General features: G+C 49.0%; 10 protein-coding genes across 12 annotated transcripts; 5 read left to right on the forward strand and 5 right to left on the reverse strand.

Moving 5' to 3' along the window:
- Positions 1-79: 79 nt before the first annotated feature.
- PV05_05474 (uncharacterized protein) lies at positions 80-1570 on the forward strand (the record flags this gene model as incomplete). Its single annotated transcript, XM_013461984.1, has 1 exon — positions 80-1570. One exon carries the CDS (start codon positions 80-82, stop codon positions 1568-1570), a length of 1491 nt encoding a protein of 496 aa, XP_013317438.1.
- A 2339-nt stretch (positions 1571-3909) lies between these two features.
- Positions 3910-6038, forward strand: PV05_05475 (uncharacterized protein). Its single transcript, XM_013461985.1, has 2 exons — positions 3910-4219; positions 4266-6038. Exons 1-2 carry the CDS (start codon positions 3965-3967, stop codon positions 5655-5657), a joined length of 1647 nt encoding a protein of 548 aa, XP_013317439.1. The 5' UTR covers positions 3910-3964; the 3' UTR covers positions 5658-6038.
- On the reverse strand, positions 5839-7620 carry PV05_05476. Of its 2 annotated transcripts, none has more exons than XM_013461987.1 (2): positions 6947-7620; positions 5839-6811 (listed from the first exon to the last, which is right to left on the reverse strand). In XM_013461987.1, the coding sequence occupies exons 1-2, from the start codon at positions 7584-7586 to the stop codon at positions 6024-6026; spliced, it is 1428 nt and encodes a 475-aa protein (XP_013317441.1). In that variant the 5' UTR covers positions 7587-7620; the 3' UTR covers positions 5839-6023. The 2 variants fall into 2 exon arrangements, with proteins under 2 accessions (XP_013317441.1, XP_013317440.1); XM_013461986.1 differs by having other exon boundaries at positions 5839-6826.
- A 365-nt stretch (positions 7621-7985) lies between these two features.
- Positions 7986-8288, reverse strand: PV05_05477 (uncharacterized protein; the record flags this gene model as incomplete). The annotated part of the gene is made up of 1 exon (XM_013461988.1): positions 7986-8288. The coding sequence occupies one exon, from the start codon at positions 8286-8288 to the stop codon at positions 7986-7988; it is 303 nt and encodes a 100-aa protein (XP_013317442.1).
- Positions 8158-8514, reverse strand: PV05_05478 (uncharacterized protein; the record flags this gene model as incomplete). Its single annotated transcript, XM_013461989.1, has 2 exons — positions 8158-8361; positions 8434-8514. The coding sequence occupies 2 exons, from the start codon at positions 8512-8514 to the stop codon at positions 8158-8160; spliced, it is 285 nt and encodes a 94-aa protein (XP_013317443.1).
- Positions 8515-8848: 334 nt separating this feature from the next.
- On the reverse strand, positions 8849-10521 carry PV05_05479. 2 transcript variants are annotated; one of them, XM_013461990.1, is made up of 6 exons: positions 10326-10521; positions 10174-10276; positions 9773-10120; positions 9433-9719; positions 9192-9383; positions 8849-9144 (listed from the first exon to the last, which is right to left on the reverse strand). In XM_013461990.1, the coding sequence occupies exons 1-6, from the start codon at positions 10476-10478 to the stop codon at positions 9061-9063; spliced, it is 1167 nt and encodes a 388-aa protein (XP_013317444.1). In that variant the 5' UTR covers positions 10479-10521; the 3' UTR covers positions 8849-9060. The 2 variants fall into 2 exon arrangements, with proteins under 2 accessions (XP_013317444.1, XP_013317445.1); XM_013461991.1 differs by having other exon boundaries at positions 10174-10521.
- Positions 10522-10673: 152 nt separating this feature from the next.
- PV05_05480 (uncharacterized protein) lies at positions 10674-12968 on the forward strand. The gene is made up of 6 exons (XM_013461992.1): positions 10674-11401; positions 11453-11555; positions 11601-11935; positions 11982-12329; positions 12376-12511; positions 12561-12968. The coding sequence occupies exons 1-6, from the start codon at positions 10733-10735 to the stop codon at positions 12710-12712; spliced, it is 1743 nt and encodes a 580-aa protein (XP_013317446.1). The 5' UTR covers positions 10674-10732; the 3' UTR covers positions 12713-12968.
- Positions 12969-13534: 566 nt separating this feature from the next.
- PV05_05481 (uncharacterized protein) lies at positions 13535-14336 on the forward strand (the record flags this gene model as incomplete). The annotated part of the gene is made up of 2 exons (XM_013461993.1): positions 13535-13942; positions 13989-14336. 2 exons carry the CDS (start codon positions 13535-13537, stop codon positions 14334-14336), a joined length of 756 nt encoding a protein of 251 aa, XP_013317447.1.
- A 1273-nt stretch (positions 14337-15609) lies between these two features.
- Positions 15610-17325, reverse strand: PV05_05482 (uncharacterized protein; the record flags this gene model as incomplete). The annotated part of the gene is made up of 5 exons (XM_013461994.1): positions 15610-16189; positions 16238-16302; positions 16347-16817; positions 16867-17271; positions 17323-17325. 5 exons carry the CDS (start codon positions 17323-17325, stop codon positions 15610-15612), a joined length of 1524 nt encoding a protein of 507 aa, XP_013317448.1.
- Positions 17326-18000: 675 nt separating this feature from the next.
- PV05_05483 (uncharacterized protein) lies at positions 18001-19257 on the forward strand (the record flags this gene model as incomplete). The annotated part of the gene is made up of 3 exons (XM_013461995.1): positions 18001-18585; positions 18636-18862; positions 18909-19257. 3 exons carry the CDS (start codon positions 18001-18003, stop codon positions 19255-19257), a joined length of 1161 nt encoding a protein of 386 aa, XP_013317449.1.
- Positions 19258-21410: the final 2153 nt, after the last annotated feature.

The raw sequence follows: 21410 nt of genomic DNA on the forward strand, positions 1-21410 counted from the left end.
GGTCGATGAGAGGATACCCCCTTCGGTTGTATTCGTTTGAAGACTTCAACTTTTTGCCTTGCTTGTCACATTACTCACGATGCGAGACCTGTCCGCGCTCGTTTTTGCTTTGGGCTTGTTCCAACCTGGCGTTCTCGCCTCGTCCTCGAAGTCTGCTCAACATCTGGTCCTCAATCGCCGGAGCTCGTCGGGCCCCAGCAATGCCACTTCGAGTCTGCTGTCCACGACATTCGGCACCATCTTCGATGTCAATGTCACCATCGGCGGCCAAACAATTGCCCTCCTTGTCGACACCGGAAGCAGCGACACGTACGTGATGAGAACCGGCTACCAGTGTTTCGACAAGAACAACGGCACCGAGCTCCCGCAGTCGGCCTGTTTATACGGCAATGCGACGTATACTCCGTCCCCTACATACTCTGAAATTCCCAATGAGATCTTCGGAGTCCAGTACGGCGACGGCATAGCCTCCGGTGTCTTGGCCGACGAAGATGTCACACTCGCCGGCATCACGGTCAAGAATGCAACCATCGGAGTGGCTAATCGCTCGACTCCCATGGGCGACGGCGTCAACTCCGGCCTTCTGGGCCTTGCGTATCCCGCATTGACATCGGGTCATCCGGCCAATGTCACGGACAACACGACCTACTTCTACAACCGCCTCACATACGATCCCGTGCTGTTCACCATGCACCAGCAAGGGCTGATAGACCCATACTTCAGTCTGGCCCTAGCACGGACACCACAAAACGCCACCTCGGGCTTCGGCGGCTACTTGTCTCTCGGCAGTCTTCCGCCCGTTCAGCACAGCGACGAATTCAGTAGTGTCTCGGTTGAAATTGACGATTCCGTCCCCGTCCAAGTCACATCCAACGAGCGCGTCCGCGCCTATTGGACACTGAACGTTTCCTCTATTGTCTACGGGCCCGGGAATAGCACCACACGCCCTTCTGCTCCCCAACCTAACAACATCACAACCTCTTCCACCCTCACAAACGCCACCTCGTTCCAAGCGTTCATCGACGACGGCAATTACTTCTCTTTCCTCCCCGACGCAGTAATCACCACTGTGAACTCCCTGTTCTCGCCTCCTGCTCTCTTCGATCCCACCACGGGTTTCTGGCTCGTCGATTGCGCTGCCACGCCACCGCAATTCGGCCTTGAGATTGGCAATCAGACATTCTTCCTCGACGGCCGCGATCTGGTCTATCAGACCGCCGACCCGAGCAGCGGTGAGGCGCAATGCGTTTCGAACATCTTGAGTTCGGACTTCAGCGAGGGAACGTATGGGCAGATCACGTTGAATATCATTGGCTCGCCGTTCCTCAAGAACGTGCTTACCGTGTTTGACTTTGGGGCCAACGAGATTCGGTTGGCCAAGTTGGAGGGAGAAGTGACTGAGAGCGAGGGTCAAGGTCAAAGTGGAAGCGGCAGAAGCAGCGGGAATGACAATGGTAATGGGACTGCTCCAGTAAGCAATGCTGCTGCGTCTGTGAAGTCTTTGAATTCTTGGTTATTCTTCGCGCTGCTGACCTCGATCGTGGGTGTCACGATCTGCCTGTTTTTGTAGGTGAGCAGGGAGAAGAGTCAGTATCCGTTATGGTGGATGGACGACCTGGAAGCTGATAATGATTATGGTGATTAGCTTGGTGGACGTCAGTAACCTAGTCATTACGAGAAAGACTGGCTGCCTAAATGTGTGATGCTGGTGGACTGCTACAAGGTATTCATATATATATGTATCTATATATATATTATATATGCCCCGAACTGTGCTTCATCCATTACCTTTTTGGTTCAGGAAAGGGAGCCAGGCCGCTTTAATCGTGCACGTGACGGAGCATGGGGGGCGCCCGGCCGAGCACGGGAGAGCGTCGAGGGAGCCACGGCAGAGCACGGAGGAGCGCGCCCGAGCACTGGGCGAGCCGCAGGGAGCATCTGCCTGATGCCCGTTCCTAGAAGCCAGTTCGGGATCAGGGGTCCCTTTTGGGCCTCGGCTGAGCACGCCCCTGAGCAAATGCACTGGGGGCCGAATCTGGCCCCTTACGATCGGCTATACTTGCCTCTCGGCTATGCATCTATTTCAGGCGGGAGTTAGGGGCCCTTACGCTGCTGCCTAAATTTCCTTTCAACTTTGGGCCTACACGTGCGACAGGGTGCGCGGTTGAATCGTAGGACGCGACGGCACATCTCCTGTAACAACTTGAAGCTACCCATTCCTTTCTTCCTCATCTCGAGTAACCATGGCACATCGAGACGGTGTCACCGGCACCGACCACATTGCAGCACGGCCTCAGCCTCAGCTTCAGCCTCAGCTTGCCTGTGCCTCTCACTGTTCCCCGTTCCAACCTTCTTATTTCCTCCCTCAATTGTTGCATTCTGGTTTCTCTGTCCTCTTGTTCTTCATCATAATCGCTTTCTTCTAACCTCGCCGCTGTCCTCGTCTATGACCACTTAAGGGAGCAGCCCTGCCTTCCTTCTGAAGGTGTCCAACTATTCGTCCACCAGATCTATTCCGAATTCTTCGCCCAGGGGCGACCGCTAGTACTGTACCACTTTGGGTCTCTCTAAGGGAATTGCACCCAGGCCATCAGCATCGCCTCGTCATCGAAATCGGTTTTCACAGGAGGGACGCCAAAAGTTGCCACCTGCTTTCAGCTCATTCCCCGTAATGAGGCCTTGGTCCCGGCCTTGATTTCTATCCCGCTTAACACGTGCTGGTTCCTCCCATGCGGGCAGGACACCGAACAGCAATTACCCTTTCGCTACCAGGATGGATGCGGTTTCACGCAAGCACGGCTATGTGAGAGAACATTGGATTGGAGTGAACGGTACTGACCTTGTCGAAATTGATTGGCCGACCTGATAACAACGGCCACGTACGGCCAATCGACATGGAACCGGCAGGAGCTGTGCAGACGTTTATCCTTGACAGAGAGCCAATGAAATTGGATAGGATGGCTCTTGCATGCGGGATTTTTGGCCAGGTGAGAGAATAGGGGCCATTCACTGCCGTTTAGGATTTGGAGAGTATGGAGGGACGAGCTGCAGGGGTCTGCCAGGATATGGGATGTACAAAGAGTATGGGTACCTGGTAAACCTTCACTCCGTCCCGTAGGCAACAGCGACGCAAAGGCCCCAGCGGCCTTTACCATCGGCCAGCGCAAAACTCTCGATCTTCCATCATTTGATTACCTGAGCTACATATAGCATCGATTCGCCTAGTCTTATCGAAGGGAAGAAGATGCCATGCGATGTTCTTATCGCAGTAAGGGGTGAGCTAATGAGTTCGTCACGGGGTTGCTTTCGCGAAATCAGTTCCTAGCATATTACTTGAACTTGGACTTCCTCGCGGAGCGATATTCACTATCGGCGTCATGTGCTAGCGGTGATGGATCCGAAACTTTCAGCCAGGGAGTGCTTGACACTCGTCATTTGACAATTTTGAGGGGAGAGGCTGCGTTGGGTAGTCAAAATGCTAGCAAACATGAGTTGAGCAAGGGTAGGAGAGTTTCTTGAGTAGAACGTACTCAAGGTTGTGCGTTAAGAAAGCGGGATCCGTGGAACAGTCCTCTGGGCCCACAGAGCCCTGGCATGTTGGTTGGTCTACGGGGATCATCATAGGGAAAGTAGCCAATTGCGCTGAAGAAAAACATTCAGTGCATGGACATAGTATTCTTCTGATTGCAGCAGTGCAAGGACATGGCTGGTAGTATGGATTGAGTGTGTATGGGTTGTCATGCCATCGAATTGTGGTTCCCCTGCCGTCCACTTGTGAGAGAAGTGTTTTGGTAGGTTTAGCGAGAATCATGTGGTCGCCAAGAAGCCCTTGTGGCCCAACCAACCGCTTTTCGTGTGATGTCACATGCCACCCCCTCTGGGCGCTTAGGTTTCGACCGCGACTGCGCCCTCGTTAGCAACTACATGAAGATGCCCATTCCTTTCACCCTCATTTCGAGTAACCATGGCACCACGAGATAGTGTCACCGCTCAGAAGACCAGAAGGCAGCCCGTGAAGCTACCACATCAAGGTCATTTATCCGCCTCCTCCAGTACTCGACTCACCAGCAAAGCGGAACGCCCTCAAGGCATCAAGAAGGGACAAAAGCAAAACCCTCCTCGACGGAGCGCCCGTTTGGACCGCTTGGTTGAGAAGGCTCATCCAAAAGCCAGGGAGCAGCCTCTACCATCTCCAGTCAGCGACATTCAAAGTCCTAATGTAAGTCGCCAATGTTATTCTGTGACGGAAGACTGACCCAATAAAGCGTGCCCACACGCCTCGTAACCCTCTACCATCGAAGCCTCCGAAGCGGAAACGAGAAACTGAACAGCAACTAAACCCGCCCTCTCCAAAACGATCGCGAACATCTTGTCCCAGCCCCTCTCTTCAGGACGTGGATTCTGTTACATATTGGACGCAGACATACCACTGGCCGCGAGGATACTTCAACGAAAGTGGCGAAATGAGTCACTTATTGGCGAGAAAGAAATCCGCCACCTCCCTTCGCCGAAAGCGGTCGGATAGCGAGTCTGGCGTACTAAGCTCAAATACACCGAGTGACCAAAAGCCTCGAGAGGAGAAGAGTGCTCCTTATCAAGACCCACGCTACAACTCGCTTCTCGAGGCGAAAGGCAGCTTTATGGGCAAGTATGTTGGCCGGACTGAAGAGGGTCCTACAACAACAAGCAAGAAAGAGTACAAGTCCTTGCTTGAAGCCGAGCAGGTAATTCCCGAACATACCTTGTTTCAGGATGATTTCTTCGAGGATACCTGCGAGATGATACAGAACAGAAACGAAGCAAAGGTCATTCAGGATATTGCAAGACTCATAGTACCTTCCGCGCAGTCATTGGCAGTTCAAGGGGCGAAGCGTTTAAGGTGTCTCATTGAGAGCGTCAACGAGGGGTGGAACAATTCTATCCCAGTCACCAAAACACGACCTCAACCAGACTATTCTGTGGGGTTCAAACGCTCGGCATTCACAGAAGATCAACTTCAGAAACTCCAACCATTCGTGGGCGACCTCTTCGACAACTCCTTTTTCATGGGGACATGGTACATGTACTTTCCCTTCTTCTCGAGCGAAGTGAAGTGCGGTGCGGCCGCACTTGACGTAGCTGATCGACAGAACGCGCACAGCATGACGCTCGCTGTTCGAGGAGTCGTGGAACTGTTCAGGCTCGTGAAGCGCGAGAACGAGCTTCATCGGGAGATCCTCGCCTTTTCCATCTCACACGACAACCGATCGGCGAGAATTTATGGTCATTATCCCGTGATTGAGGGCAAAAAGACCACGTTCTACCGTCATGCGATCCGTGACTTCAGCTTTACTGAATTGGATGGGAAGGAGAAATGGACGGCATACAAGTTTACCAAGAGTGTCTACCATACCTGGATGCCTGCTCACTTCAAAAGGCTTTGCTCTGCAATCGATGCAATACCACCAGATATACATTTTGAAGTCTCGGAGGAATCGGATCTACAATTCCCTTCATCATCAGGACTTTCACAGGGTCTGGAAAGCCACCACCTCTCGGACCTAGAAACTACAGGTGATGAAGAGCTGAGGCTCCTCGATCCCCAGGAAGTGACACCAGAAACTTCTGTTTCCAAAACATCAGAACAGGCGACGTTCAAGAAACCAAAGAAGAGATGAGACTCGGTATTCACATGGCTAGAGAACTACTCGAGATAGAAAGGTGGGATTGGGGCAAAATCATTTCGACGATGTTACTGCTCACAATCTGCTATTATCATGGTGTTCGGGCACAAGTTTGGTCCCAACGGAGAGTCACTGGTACATGGCTGAGAGAAATTCTGGATATGATTTATTGTGAATGCTTTGTGCGATATAATTACTTCGCTGGGGCAATACGTCCTTTCGGGCATGACTCCTGAACGTTATCTCTGCCCCTGCAAACAGGTTGATATCGTGATTGCATTCTCTTGTCTGCAGTAGTCTTCGTGTTGCTGCCTGGAGAAAGTGTGAGACAAGGGAGAAATCCAAAAACCATATAGTAAATCAGGCTTTTCGAAACCCGTTTGATTCTCTGAGTACCGCAACGAACGCCTCTATCGTCATCTTCCCACTCTTAACATCATCCTGTAGGCACTCCATCCTCTCCACCATCTCGTCATACTTGTCTAATTCTGCTAGCTTCCGTTCCGTGAACTCCCTTGCCTCCTTTCCGTGGTGGCCCTCCTCCAGCTCCTTCCACCGCTCAGGCCCAAGACGCGCTTGAAGTTGTGTGAAGGGTAGGCTATCAGGGTGATTAAACCCCCACGACAGTAACATGTGCAGCCACATACTCCCTGACTCCTCAGAGTGCTTCACCAGGCGAGATAGGTCCATAGCTTGCTGGCTTGGGACCCGCGCCTCCTCTTCCTCGAGTACGGTCTTAAACATGTCCAGGTTCCGTAGATACCTCCCTAAAACCCTGGGAGCCTCTTCTTTGTCGAGGAAAGTGTCGTAGTTATTCAGCCGGTCTTGCAACAGCCACCAGGGGGCCGAGCCGAATAGCTGCGCGGGCCCGGCGTACGACCATTCGAGATCCACCACACCGACCACAGTGAGGTCGTCTGCGCTCCGGACGATGAGGTTAGCGAGGCCTAGATCGTCACAAACGAGCTTATAGGGGCCAGACGCGTAGCTAGGTTCGACAAGCTGCGGGGCGACGGCCTGGAGTGCGTGAAGGGCAGCATATTTGGCCTGGGTGACGGTGGGACCGCCACCTGAGTTAGGCTGGCATTGGAATTGGGTCCAGTCTTGGCCAGCCAGATAGCAGAAATAATCGGCGGTGTCAGAGAAGCCTATAGTACGGTCGCCTTAGAACAATCATGAAATTAGTTGTTTGTTTGTTCTTGAGTAAGCGAGGATATCGCCACTAGGATAGCGAACAGGAGAACATAAAGAAAAAAAGGAAGCAAAAATAAAGAAGGCCATACCAAAAGTGTCAACTCCTCCGGTCTGTAGGATGTCGTGCGCCTTGAAAGTCAAGGGCCGGATAGGAGCATTAAAGCCGGTCACAGGGGTCGGAAGGCTGCCGAGCACAGGAAAGTCGATCTGGAAAAGTTGAAGGAGGATGCGTGCGAACTGTCGGTAGAGGAATTTAATATCATCATCGCAAATGTCATCCCTGAGTAATCTCGTGTTGTGCTGCTGCCGCAGAAGCGTGTTGACGCTGACCCCTTCGATGAAATCCATCACAATGTAGGGTCCCAGGCCGAGCGGGTTAGCGGCTGTCAGCCCCCAGGCAATGATGCCCGGGACGGGGACATTGCTATCGCGGAGGAGGCTCAGTACCTCCACCTCCACTGCAATCTTCTCGTCGGCGTACTCGTCGCAGACGCTCCCGATGATGGGCATACGGAGCAGCCAGGTGATGCCGTCGCAAAAGCGCAACTTCTGGCACAGGTTATACGAACCGTTGAGGAAATTACCGTCCAGCTTGCACTCAAGCTTTTGGGGATGCAAGGACGATATCCAGCTCGTTATATGGCCTGCAACACGGGCTTGATTAACTCGCTCGACCCAAAGTCGCTTCCGGACGTCGTGAATGAGTTCGACGAGCTTGTTGATGTCCATAATGTCGAAGGAGGTGAGCCGTGGTTAAGGATTGGTGAGACAGAGCTTGGGCCTTAAAAAGGGTCTGCCGGTGGATGGCAAAAGGTTAAAATGACAGAGGGAGCTGGCACGTGAATTTTCGCGGGGATGCCTTACTAATCAGGTTGCTTGTCACAGCATAGAAAATTGCACGAAAGGAGGTGGTGTGGGAGTCCTCTCAGATATAGCGGCCAGAGTTCTTACAGTGGCACCAACAATGGACTGGGCGGATTTGATTCAAGTTCTAGCGCTGAGGGGCATGATTTTAGATACATAAGTATATAAAGAATGTCCGATATCTTCGCAAACACGCTAAACAACGTTGGCGGGAGGAGAGGCGTTCCAGCTTCAGCCCACAAAGATAGATAACGGGACAAACCCTCAAGTTCGATCAATCTGACCGAGCTGCCCGAGGCAGGCGAAATCAGGGTCTCCGTAGTCAGCCTCTCGAGCCGGCTTTCTGCGATCCAATAAGGTACCTGTAGAGGCTGGAACGATGCGCACATCAAACGGAGGGGTGCGGGAAATGCTCGTGGGTAGGCCATGGGTTAGATTATTTGCCGCCCGTCTTCGCTCTCTCGGCCTTCTCCCTTTCAGCCCTCTCGCGCGCCTCGCGCTCAAGCTTGTTTTGCTCGCGCTTGCGCTTAGACGAATTGGCAGTATCGACAATCTGGCCGATGGCATTGCTGCCGGAGTTGATGATAGCGTCGTTGACTTCCTTGCGAGCGTTGGTAGCGTTAGACATGGCGGAATCGGGCTTGTATGAAATTGATTGCAATGTGTAGGTGAGAATAGAATTCTACTGGAGAATAAGGGCTGCGACGCTTACAATGGTAGGTGTGAAGATGATTTCAATTCTTGCTCCGTAGTAACTGCTATATACTTTGTAGTACTCAACTATAAAGGCCATGGGAATATCTTATCTGTCTACGTGGACCAATGGCTTGGACATCATACCACAGTACAAACAAGGCGGAGCCACAAGCATTGTTCAACCCATGTCCGTTTAGTCGTGCACCTAGTTATGCATGATGAAAGACCCGAGAACGAAAAACTTTCTGGTCCGCTGTCACATGGCACACCGGGGACAACGAATCATGCAGTCCAGTCACATAATACCAAGGGTGCATCCGTCTTGGCTCCAGTGCGGCCAGTTTATCACATTTTGCCGCAAATCCAATAGATGCGCATTGTCACGGGCGCCGCTGCGGCCTGGACGGTGCAAAGTACAAAAGTAGGGCAATGGGACTGACGGGTCTAGTAAGCATCATATTGATTGGACAGCTGTCCGAGTTCGGTACGAGATGGTTAACGCAACCGCATCACGAATTATTCCTTCAAGAACAGCATTGACAGAAGCGTATATGTAGTCAACAGATCGGAATAAAGTTTCCGGCCGTAAAGAGGAAAGACCGACATCGCACCGCATTGTTTGCGCGCAACTGTGGTTCTCGTTTTATTGACTTGCATCTTTCGTGATCTCGTCCACAACAACCTTGATGGAAGCGTACACGTCGTCGACGGAACCGTTAGCATCGATCTTTTTGCTAGTTAGCCTGGCGGATACCCTATCTGCAAGTTACATACCGTCCAAAATGGACCCTTGCTTTGAAGATACTTTTCAATTTTCAAGTTCTCCTGAGAGAATGTTCGTAAACGTTTCTTTATGGAGTCGTCATTATCGTCAATCCGGCCAGATGACTCCGAGCGTCGGCTTAAGCGATGTAGCTGAACTTCTTCTGAGCATTTTAGAAGTATGGTAAAGAATCTTCCTCGGATCTATAATTGACAGTAAGTAGGAGTTTGATGTCGTATCGAAACTGACAACCTTTTCCTCAAAAGCACGGGCCTGATCTAAGCTCCTCGGAAATCCATCCAAAATAACAATGGAACCTTTTTCCATTTGAGATTCTCCAATTCGCTTTTGTATTAAACGTACTGAAAAATCTGCCGGAATGATAACTGAGTTTCTGATGCTGTCCTTGATAAAGTCGGCGAACCCAGACGAGGTAGCCTTTGTTTCTTCACGAAGGAGATCGCCGACTGAAATGTGCACAGAGGATGTGTCCTGAGTAATTCGAGCACATTGCGTTCCCTTCCCTACGCCGGGGCCTCCTGTAGTGCTGTCAGTTTTGAATGAGGAGAGACTTGGAAAAGTTGTAATATACCCAGGATAAACAAGACGGTCAGATCCTGTGTCACTTTGGAAGACCATAGTGTGTCTCTCTCTTGCTTTAAACTCCTCACCCAGTCTCTGAGCTCTGGCGCACTGACTTTTGTCTCCAGTTCCATGAATTCGCCAAGGTCCTTCACCAGTTGCGAGCGCTCTTCATATACCACAGCCTGATGCATACACTCTAGAGCATCGACACTGCGGACCAACTGCGCTGCTTTGCTATCACCAGCTTCAAACTCTGACCAGAGTTCCTCTATTTCATCGGCAAAAGATGGATTCACCGGTCTGATGAGGCATGCAAGGTAGGCAAGGGCGAGGCGTTCTTTGAGTAGCTTCTCGTCTATGAAAACATCAGAAAGCGATTCAAGACTGATAAGGAATAACAGACAATACCTTTTGGGACGCCATCTGACGGAGTGATATCTCCAACAATCGCTTCGCCCATATCATGGGCCAATGCCATCTTGACCGCTCGCATTCGAATTTCATCGTCGATCTAGTAGTTGGCAGTAAGGCTTTTTGTGAATTGTCCTCTGTGAACATACCTTGGGAATCATCCAAACCATCACAGCCATACGATACATGTGATCACTCACGCTTTCTGGGGACTGAATTCCCCGCTTTGCCCAACCCTGACGCTGGATATTCTTCAAAGCCTCAAGGACTCGAAGGAATTCAAACGGCGAGATTGACTCCATCACTGGTGACTCTCGTGGATTCAGACAGGGTCGTGAGATAAAGATGTTAGGTCAAGCAAGACAAGCAGGGAAACACGCCTGCGCAATCTTTTCATAGCCTCTTGGCGCGACGGGGGAATATCGTTCCGATTCGGTGCGGCCCGCCGCATATATTTGCGGTCTCCGCCCATATCCCTCCAACTTTCTCATGCCCAAATTCTCCTCAGCAAGTCACAGTAAAAGTCACAATTTTGACGTCCACACTCAATAGTGCAATGTCTCCCAGGACGGATGCACTTTTTCGGAAGTGGCAACAGCGATATGACATTAGTGAACAAGCTTTCCACGCGCTTTGGGGCATCCTTGCCGCAGTTGAACATGATGCAGAACTCGAGAGACACAACGGTATCAGCCACCAAGTATTCCCTCAGAGTCAGCCACTGGATTTGGATGGACGTCCCACGGATTTGTGGCTCCTCGACGGAATGATTGGTGCAGACGCAGGATATTCATCCATCGGCAATGGCTCCAACCCTCAGCCAAACACAGATGGGAACTTTATCTCTGGAGGTTCAAACATTGAACTATTCGATGGCGATATACTTGTTGGTGGATACAATACGGAGGTGGCCTACATGCCAGAAGTTCAACCTGTTTCGGACAACCTGGATATCTTACCTGGGGATACTTCGATCCTGGCCGAGCAGCTGCCTACTCAGACCCCTTTACCACAGATATCGTCCTGGGGTGAACGTTTACCTAATGGAAGGCAACAAACATTGTATCAGCATTTTGACCAAGCCCAAATAAGCTATGTGACACCTTCTGCAACCACTCTACATAAGAAGCGCAATTCCGCCCAAGACGCTGCAGAAAGTGCGATTGGTCACAAGAGACAAAAATCAACCAAGCAGTGCATCAAATGTTGGATTTCTAAACGATCAGTACTGCTTACTCCTTTCTTCTTAAATTTACAAGTGCTTATACCCGTCTAGTGCGACAATGTCGGTGGCCATTGCAAAACTTGCGTAGCCGCAAAAATCCCTCAGGAAATCTGCATACGAACGAGACTGGCGAATTGCCCCGTATTCCATAAATGTGAGTTCTTTCCCATGAACGTGGTTTAATACTGAAATTCAACAGGGAAGGATACGACCTACAGCGTAAGGCTTAAATGGTTACATCTTCACTGGAAACCATCTACGAGACTTGCTACACTTCGACATGAAGAAAACGGCCCCACAATCACGCTTGATGCATATGAATTTTGTGGATCTTCTCCAGATGAGATGCTCATCTATTGGAAAGAGAAAGATGGCTGGGATTGTGCAGAGACAACGACATTTGGATTGAAAGCGTGCGAGGTAGATCTGACAGATTATATCAATCAACATCTATCATACTACCTCTCACATACAGAAAGCCAAAGCTATCTTGGACAGATACTTGCCAAACAAAAAGTGAAGTTGGATTCTGAGGTCAGCATGCTCTTAGTCTAGAGGATACTCAACTGATATTCGGCAGGATGACCTTTTAGCTCGAACATTACAACTATGGACTGCAAACCGCCTCCTAATGAAAGGTTGGGAACTGACCGGTGAAGAATCATTGGGCATGAACCCCATCGACAAAGACAATTCACCTTTTTATCACAGAATACCAGCTCCTCGCGTGATGCAAAATCAATTGGACAGCAACCTTGAGGCTTTTATTTTTGAAAATGAGAAGAGAGTATTGAAGGATCTTCAGGAAGCAATTTTGAAACGATCGACTTACTCCTGGAATCTTGTCTGCTTGACCACAATTGTGCTTTTGCATGTGCTCGAGAAAGATAGTTGGAGGCTATTATATTGGAAATATCACCCTCAAGAAGTAAGTTATTATGCAGCCTTTGCTAGACTCCGCTAACTTCTATAAGCGCTATGTTTGGAGACACCCTGAGTCCCCTGAGAAGTTGATAGAGAGGAATATGCATTTCTCCAACATGTTGGTGACGTGTGTACGTTTTGCTGGCCAAGTCCCCCAGAGATTGAAGTCCGTACTGGAGAAAACAAGTAAGTGAAACCTGAATGCTATCAGCCACGAACTCTAAGCCCAATTTAGTAAAACCAAACTATGAATACAAAGAAACCGATGACAATAGCATCAACGGCTCTCTAAGTCATCTTGTGTTGAAGGAGTCCTTCAATGATCTAGCCTCTGTGGAGCATTTCCTCCCTTCGACAGTGGCACAGAATGTTGAGCTTGATGCTTAGAAACCGAGCTGATCTGGTGCGAGACCAGACTGTTTTCCTTTCTTTGCGCCGCGAGTGTTGTCTTTGCTTTTGCTACCCGCTAGAGATCATTCAGGCTCGAACTTTCATGGCGAAAGACTTTCTAATCCGGGCAAATGAACAGATCAGTTCATCCGCCACTGAATCGAAAGCATTCGGTTCGTAAATTGTACAGGCACCGCAGAACAGTGGTCAGAATACTCTCGCTAAAGTCCCCTGTGCGTTGCCCAGAGCACCCATAGACAATGATATTCTAGTTGCCCTAGCCTTTGAAATTCCAATTAAGTTCGAACCTTTAGAGTTTGCCCCTTGACATGTCGTCATTTAGCGGCGAAAAAAGGCTGCTTCGAGCATTCCCTGGCAGCCGACTAAAGGTAAGGGTACAACACTCCGACACGAGGACCTCAACGAAGCTTTAGATGTCACTATATTTTCCATCCATTTTCGTCAGACATCTACACCTTTCGTTGGTGGAATCTCTCGCTGGATACGTTAAGGCTTGTAGCAAACTGAGTTGAGTTGCGGCAAACTAGATGTAACTTGCCGCTGAACATAGGATTTTATTGGGGCGGCGTTCGAGCAAGTCTCTACCGCATTGTATCAATCAGACCTAGTCTTTCGTGCCAAAATTCAGCTGCTTTGTCTGTGAAATTCAAAATTCCTGTATCATATAGCTGTCAGATGGAAATATAATCCTCTGAACCAGGGAGATGTCGTGCTATCTTCATTGTGTAAAATTTTCATATTCTCCCTCTACAGAACAACTGGAGTTTCGGATATCCACAAGAAGCAACTCGAATCAGAATGTCAACAGAAGACTCAGATACAGTTGCATTCTCGTACATTGGCACTGCAGAAACAATATTTGATCTCAAAATACTTGGGGACTTTTGCGCCACCAATGCTCCCCGGACGAGACGCGTGGTTCAGGAAGAATACAACCGGCAGTTCTCAAACGGAGTCAATTTTACTTTCATACAGTGCGGAGAGGATGTTCTCACACCACCCATGGATTGGCTGGGAGATGGTGAAGACGATGCCGGTACTTTCAAAGTCTTCCGACCTCAAGAAGCTGACAACCCTTATGTTCAACTCAAAGTCGGCCGGATAAGTAGAGGCGAGAAAGTCTTTGAGCTCCACGTGTTTTACAGGCACTTGAAAGTCACTACTGGCTATATTGGGCTATTGAATATCATGATCAAACTGGATGTGGTGAGTGGCATCTAAACTCTCTGATACCAGTGCTAAGTTTGCTTAGCCGTTTATTATCCGAGAATTGCTCCTTTTCAGATGTAAGGCACACGCAGCGTTGAGTGAAGTATACGAAAGTCATCTCGCACAAGACTCCGTAACTTCTCTAAACCATTACCTCCAACAAATGCGGGATTTAGAGGAGCTCTTAGGACGGCGAAGCTTCGAAGACGAGACCGTGCTCCTTACCAAAGTTGAAAGTGTCTACAGATTGTCTGGAAGTATTCATTTCCTCAAAGCTTTCGTCTCGGTATCCACCACTCGCTCGAAGCCGGCAGGCCGTGAGCTTGCCTATACAATAAGGGATGACAATATTGTCGACATGGATAATTTGTATTGTGAATGGGCCGGATGAGTTGCACCTAGCGCGAAGTTCCCACAAACATATGAGGGAAAGGGTGCTGGAGGAGACGACGAACGGGGAAAGGGACCTCGACACAATGGGTAAGGGAAGGTGTTAGATGTGCGATGCTATTAAGCCCTGACGATCTGCCCTGACGATCTTGTTATTCCGTTAGACTAACCCGCCGACCATTCCAAGTTTGATATTGTCCTCATGTACAATCTGAGGATTTGCATTCGATATTCTCTATTCTATGCAAGATAGCGGGACCCTGAGGCCTATCGATTCAATCAAAAACAAGTACAGGCAAAGATGACAATCCCTCCGAGATTTCTAGGGTTGCTTCTAGCAGAGACACATAGATGTCCACAAGTTTCAAGATTGCAGCGGGACAGATTCTTCAATTCGATCAATTCGACCACTGAGTTGTGGTGTTGCGGAACAAGACATGCCCCGGACCCAACGTATCCGACAGAGGGACCCTAGCTTCGAGAGCACTGCTGGACGAACGACAGTGGAAAGTTCGGCAAACATGGAGAGCCCATTCCGTGCCCTACAAAGATTGATGCCTACATTGGTTACTTCTATAGTATGCTGGCAGTGTTATCATCGTTTGAGATAATTTGTTAAAACAAGAATGTGATTCGGCTTTCCGATTGTTCTATTGCGTGCAGAAGCAGCACCGTTCCTTAGCATATATCATTGGCCGTAGCATAGATGCACGTGATATAAATTGGATCGATATTCGGTTCAGCCTGCGACCTTCCATATCCTTGAGGGCTTCATGATGTAGCTGAACCAGAGACCTCTGACCGGCAGAGCTCCAGCACTTAAGCCATGCCTTCCTCGTCCGATGGCAAGGGCGCCATGGTGTTCGACATGCACAGTTTGATACACCAGGTGACGAGACTTGGGAGTACCAGCTGCAACGTTACCGATGGCATTGTGAAGGGCGGCAGCAGCCCGAGACCAGAAGTATATAAAGCAGGCAAGACCAGGTGCAGTTATCAGTGCAACACTCGTCCTTCAGTCATATTGAAAATTAGTCTGAGCTAGAATATCCCTCCCAAAATGCAGCAACGCAGCCTGCTAGCTAATCTACATCCAGGACTCAAACCGCTTTCTTCATGCGCGATGGACCATGAAGAATTGTCATCATTATACAGTATCACTTTCCCCGATATGCGTGTATTCTTAAAGCTTATCCACGCTCTGATGGCCCTTGAACGTTGAAGGGTCTGAATCGATAACTCCTCCTCCATTGTGCCAGAAGTATTATCAGCTCTCATCTCAGTTCCGCCGATGTGCCATGCGTCAATTCTATCATCGTAGTCTCGTGAGATCGACCGCTCATTCTTAATTGCACGTATTCATCCGATAGTGCGTCAAAGAAATGCCGCTGAGGCGGCTCCCGATCAAGGATTGTCTCGAGGAACTGTCGGATATCACCAAAATCTTCTCCCATGGATTGAAGTTGCCTTGCCAAAGCAAACAACAGTCGTTCAGCGACTTTTCCGCTGTTTCCGATCGACGTCCCATGTAAAAGTGCGTCGAGGTCAGCTATATAGTTAGCTGTGATTGGTTGCTCGGAGTAATCCAGAAAATCAGGATAAAGTCTTCGATAGCTCAATAGTGCAGACATAGTCAAAGTGAGTTGCTCTACGGTTTGATGGCCTTGGAATTCTTCAGCCACTCGCACATATAGATTCCAGCCTTCTTCTGACTTTGCCCAGTTCGCGAGAACTTTGAGTGGACCATTGGGACCATGTTCACTCCACTGAGAGACGGAAGTGCTCCAGGTCAAAAGAAGGAGAGTGTTATTTGCTGGCTTGTTCAGTGGTGGAAGATTTTGATATGTATCTATCCTGTTCCCGGTTACAAGTGTGGTGTACGCGTCTGAGGCAAAGACTTACAGGATAGTTTCGAACATTTTGATCTGACCAACACCAAATCCGCTCAATATTTGTGACGGAAGATTCTATATTCGTTAGACTGGCGATAGACGGCGTGCCGTGATCCTACCAAGTGTCCTGAGGGAAATCCGACTTGGAGGGAACTATTCATTATCGCTGCCCATTGTCCCAGTCCTTCGGCACTCAGTGTCTCCCCAACGAAAAGAGGAGACTTCGAGAGTGAATTGGAAATCTCTCGTACATCAAATTCTCCGAATGTTTTGATGTCGCTGATGTCAAAAATCCTAGCGCAGAGCTCACTGTTTTGCTTTGCTGTGTAGTTTTCTGCGAAATTATGTTGGTAGAAGTCGACTCTCCCACTGGATAGCTCTAACAGAGCCCGGAAAAGTGATGTTATCTGGCATTCGTCACGATTGAAAGGTGTTGGAGGTTTTAGTCCAAACTTGAGACTGTCAATTAGCTCCTCCTCGTTGCTCGCGAGGAAAATTTGGGCATCTGCAGACGTATGGTCTGCTTCTAGATTCAGAAACAAGAATACAAGATTTCTTGCCAATTTTCGGCGGACGGAAGCCAGAGAGTCCTGTGAGATATGTCAGAGAACGCTCTGAAGACTGCGCACAATCACTTACCGATATATTCTGGATTAGTATCTTTCTGTCCAGTTCTCTCTGCAACCCTAGGAGCTGAGTAAGATTGCGATAAGCTTCCTTGATTTCGTGGTGATGCTCGGAGGAGATTACATCGACAGCCCGTTGGAGCCAGCGCTCGCGAGCTTTCCTGTTCGCTTGATAGATACCAAGAATGGCTTTCTCAGCCTCTCTCGGGTGTGTAGGATTGTAAGGAAGATTTGCGTGCGATTGAAGCTCCTGGACCTCTGCCAGGTAAGATGGTTCGACAGCCACTTCGAAAGCTTTGCCATTGTCATCACATTCCTGAACAATGCAGATTCTTGAGTTGGACTCTTCCACAAGTCGTTGAAGATCAATTGTCTCTGCTCGCACGCGGATGAGTTTCCAATGGGTAGGTGTGGATGCCTGGGAAGTGAGCAATAATAGTATGCTAGAGGTTGGAGCAAGGTATCTTACCATGCCTGATTTGAAAAGGGGTTAAGCTTAGGGAGCAGGTAGAAGCGGCTTCCAGCCTCGCAAATAATGTAGAGATGTGAAGCTAGGTAAGCGGTTAGCTTCGACCACATGTGTCATACAAACTGGGCGCTTATCGACAGACATATATCTAATGCACACTATTCGAAATAATCATCAGGTGCAGCACGGACTAGCACATGTCATCGGAGCGAAAGCATGTCGTTCAGGTAGGACCGCACGCCGAATACTGCGGCAGACCAGTGATAGTTTGCCGCCTGGCCAATTAGGGAAGTATGCGACCAACATTAAACAACACATCCACGGAACTTGATGTCAACAATCTTCATGCTGTAACATAGTCGAGACACGAATTCTCTTCGGATTGAGTGATTATGAATATGTCGAGAGGTAGAATAGCTTACTCCAGCTTGTTCTGAAACTGTTCTTACGTCCTACCTAGACGTGCTAGTATATCATCGGTTGCATAGTTGTCCTCACCGATCTCTGCTTTTCATGTTCTGTGGTTTCCATCCCTTTGAACTTTATTTCTCTCATTCCTTCGCGATATTTCTAGGTACTGCTTTTACTGCCAAAGGACAGAAGACTTTCCTTTCCGTCCGTGCAATCCCTCGTTTTGCTCCCCGTCCTCCAGGAAATTCCTGTTTGTGCATTGCAACAATGGCCATGTCACCTGAGGTAAGTCATCCCGATCTGTCTCTCTCCGGGAGAAAGAATCCCTATGGAGAGTTGATGATCACTGTCTCATCACCACAGGCACGGAGCGAAAGGAGACCGCACTCGATATCGCAAACCCCGTTTTTCCGGCAACCAATTATGGATCTTTTCAAGATCCTTACAACGGTCTTTTACTCCCCAGACATTCTGCTCTCTCCCGAGGACACAGCTATCTCAATCTGTCCCATTCCTGACAAGGACCTCAACGCCATGATCAACGCCTTCAATTTGGAGCAACAGAGAGTTCTCTTTGCCCTCCACTGCCAGTTCAACTCTAACCCACCTCCTCGATATTACAAGTCACTCGTCAAGCTCGTCTTTGACTATGCGAGTCAGGAAGAAAAAGACAGATATACGAAGGGGATAGCTCAAAGTCTTTGGTCCTTGCGAAGACCAGAATATAACATCGCCACCCTCCTCATTAATCATACCGACGTCAGCATTGAGAGAATGCAGGCCGTTGAAGAGGAGAACGAGGCCCGGAGGGCGGAGGTGAGCAGATTGATAGAACAATTCGACGATATTATGGTAAGAAATGTGTCGAACTATCCACTCAGAGGTACTAACGTGTAGAGCAGTCCGCATGTAGGCAATCGATTCAAGTTCAAGCTAACAAGGACCAAAAAAATGGGGCCGTCTTTCATGCCGCCATGAAACTCTTGAATCGCCAACCCGCCACGCGGTCTACCGTCGACTGGATAGCCTCGGACGGCTACGAGTTCGCTTTGGCAAGTTTTAAGGAAGACAAGTCCTTGCAGGACTCACTGGTGAGACACTGGCTAGGTGTCGAGGAATCAGGAGCAGAGTAAGGCTGATACCAAACTCATATGGCTTTTCTCACCCTCTTCCAGTGTTGACTTGAGTATACGAGAACTGAAGAGCAGAAATTCGGGAAGAGCTATCCGCCTGCAGTTGGCACTATTTGCGACGATCTGGCACAGGGCAAGAATCATGAATAGCGCAAGCCCTGATGTCGAGACGAATTATAGCACTCTGACCGGCGCTCAGGACCAGGGACATGCCCAACTAGCCGCCGACGATCTTATAGCATTGTGCGAGGGCTTTTTGACACTACATGAGGAATTGGACGCTAAAGAGTCGGACGCCATTTTCGAAGACCTCCTTCTCCGTCTCTACCAACATCACGACTCATACTCGGCCGGGGTAACAAGTGTGACGGCGTTCTTACAGGAATTATGAAGCACTGGAGCTGGGTAAGAACATTACTGGGAGTCAACATTTCCCACCTCATCGAATTCCTTTCCACCAACCATTCAAAGAGATATAGGTTGACCGTTGGACAAGAGAAGATCATATCCCTTCATAATGTGCGGCGCCTATTACCGTTCCCTCCCCCAGAGACCGGATAGCGAGCAAGCGGTTATAGCCTCGTCGATTCCGCAACAAACCGATATCGGCGGCTTTAAATGGTTTGCGCCAAGTAAGAAGCCGCAAGAAGAGAAACCGAGGTTGTTGCCAAAGGAAGCTTTGGATCGATCTCGCCTGTAAAGGTTGAGAAAGCATCTTATGATGTAGGTATAACTTCGGTTTCCGGGTTTGAAGAGCAAGCAAGGAAGACCGTCTGTCTAACTTTTAATGAATATTTGACCCTAAAATTTGTGAGTGTTTGGCTCTCTTGCTGAAGAATACTCGTCCGGGAGACGATTTCTTGCTACTTACAGGTAGATGAGCGAGTATTTCTATCTTGCGTGACTGGCGAGCTTTAAAGCACCTTATCTCTTTGTTATTGTCTCTTGATCGTCGTCTCTTCGAACCCTCTTCGCTTCGCTTTCATATGGCGCCTCGTAGAGTAAGAAACGATAGACACAGTGCCTCCCGAGTATCTTTCCGGTATTTCGTGAGATAATATGATAACAGGCTTTCTTGGATCATGGGTACACTTACGGGAGGCTGCGCCTCCCAGAGAGTATCCCTGCTGAAGATCAGGTATATCACAGCTTAGCAGCCTGCGTCCTAGGCGTAATGTTGCCGTTACAACACTTGTTACTGCGACTGAGATTCCAAGTATGCAAAGAAGCAAAACAAGATATGGAGACGCCATGAAGCTGAGCTTCAATCTGTAAAAGGCCGCTGGCTTTGGGCTTAAATCTATCTCGGCCAGGTGGCGTTTTATTCCTGAAGTCAAGAGATTGGAAACGCATAACCGGTGTAGAGGTCGGCAGACAGATCTTTCGATAAACACTGACATTTCAGCCTCATAGCGACCGGTGTAGGATGGAACAAGGGTGCCTGGCGAATGCAAATCACTGCATGACAGTTTCTAATTAGGGCTTGTTTAGCTTGCGCCCTATTTTGTCATAGCAGAACGGACGGCAGATTTCGCGATGAAATTCTTTCGTCCGGTTGCCACCCTTCTTGTCAGCCTGTGGCACCTCGTGCGCCCTACGGATGAGAGTTGAACTTACACGGACCTCTCCCCCAATCCCTGGACTTGAGGCCTTAATGTTTTGTCCTTGTCCGTTTGCCTTTAGCCAAACTGTCCCTTGCGCTCTAACTTATGAGGCCGGAGAGGCAAGATTTACGGCGGTTGACCCTCCCACTTTGCTTGTCTTTGTGACTTTTCTTGCACGAATCCGTCGAGCTCTCCCTTGAGTACTTCTTTGAAACAGGCATGTATAAGACCTCACTCTATTCTAGTTGCTCTAACTGAATTAAACGTGAAGCCAAGTGAAGCGTTGCTTGAGAGTCGAATCTAATCCAGACCACCTTCAACAGACTGTTCGTGCTCAATGGGAACGACCAACCCTTACGACTTAGGAGCACGAGACCAACTGGGAGCCCGTACGTTGGGCAATACAGGGGAATGTTTAAGACAATCAAAAAGCGACAATATCCAGGATGAATTTAAGGTATCCCATCCCTCGAGCTTCTGTGGTGATTGCTGATCATACAAGAGTTCAAATCTGACCTTATTTCTCTGTTCTTTCTCGCGACTCTATGCACGTATCCAACGGATGGAGCATACCTCGGATGCTCAATCAGACAATGCCATCTCCATCAGACTCCAAGATTTGAAAAAGGCATACATCGAGGCTTTTCCGGATATCTATGCGATTGCTGCCCAGAACATAGATGGAGCCTCATACATGGACTCACTAGGCCACTTAATAGGTATCGTGGACAACCTAGCAATGGCGTCTCAGGCAATGCTCCATAGAGATTACGACAAAGGGTCAATTTTCTTCTATGACCTTATTGACGAAGCGGAGTCGATATTTCAAAAAGCCAATCTAACCATCTTACACCCTTTCGAGCTACGAAAGAATGAAGCCCACAGTCCACATCAAATAACCTGACTTCTCCAGCAGATCTGAAAGCCTGCCAACTCATCT

The sequence above is a fragment of the Exophiala xenobiotica genome, assembly GCF_000835505.1.
Source record: "Exophiala xenobiotica strain CBS 118157 unplaced genomic scaffold supercont1.3, whole genome shotgun sequence".
NCBI lineage: Eukaryota > Fungi > Ascomycota > Eurotiomycetes > Chaetothyriales > Herpotrichiellaceae > Exophiala > Exophiala xenobiotica.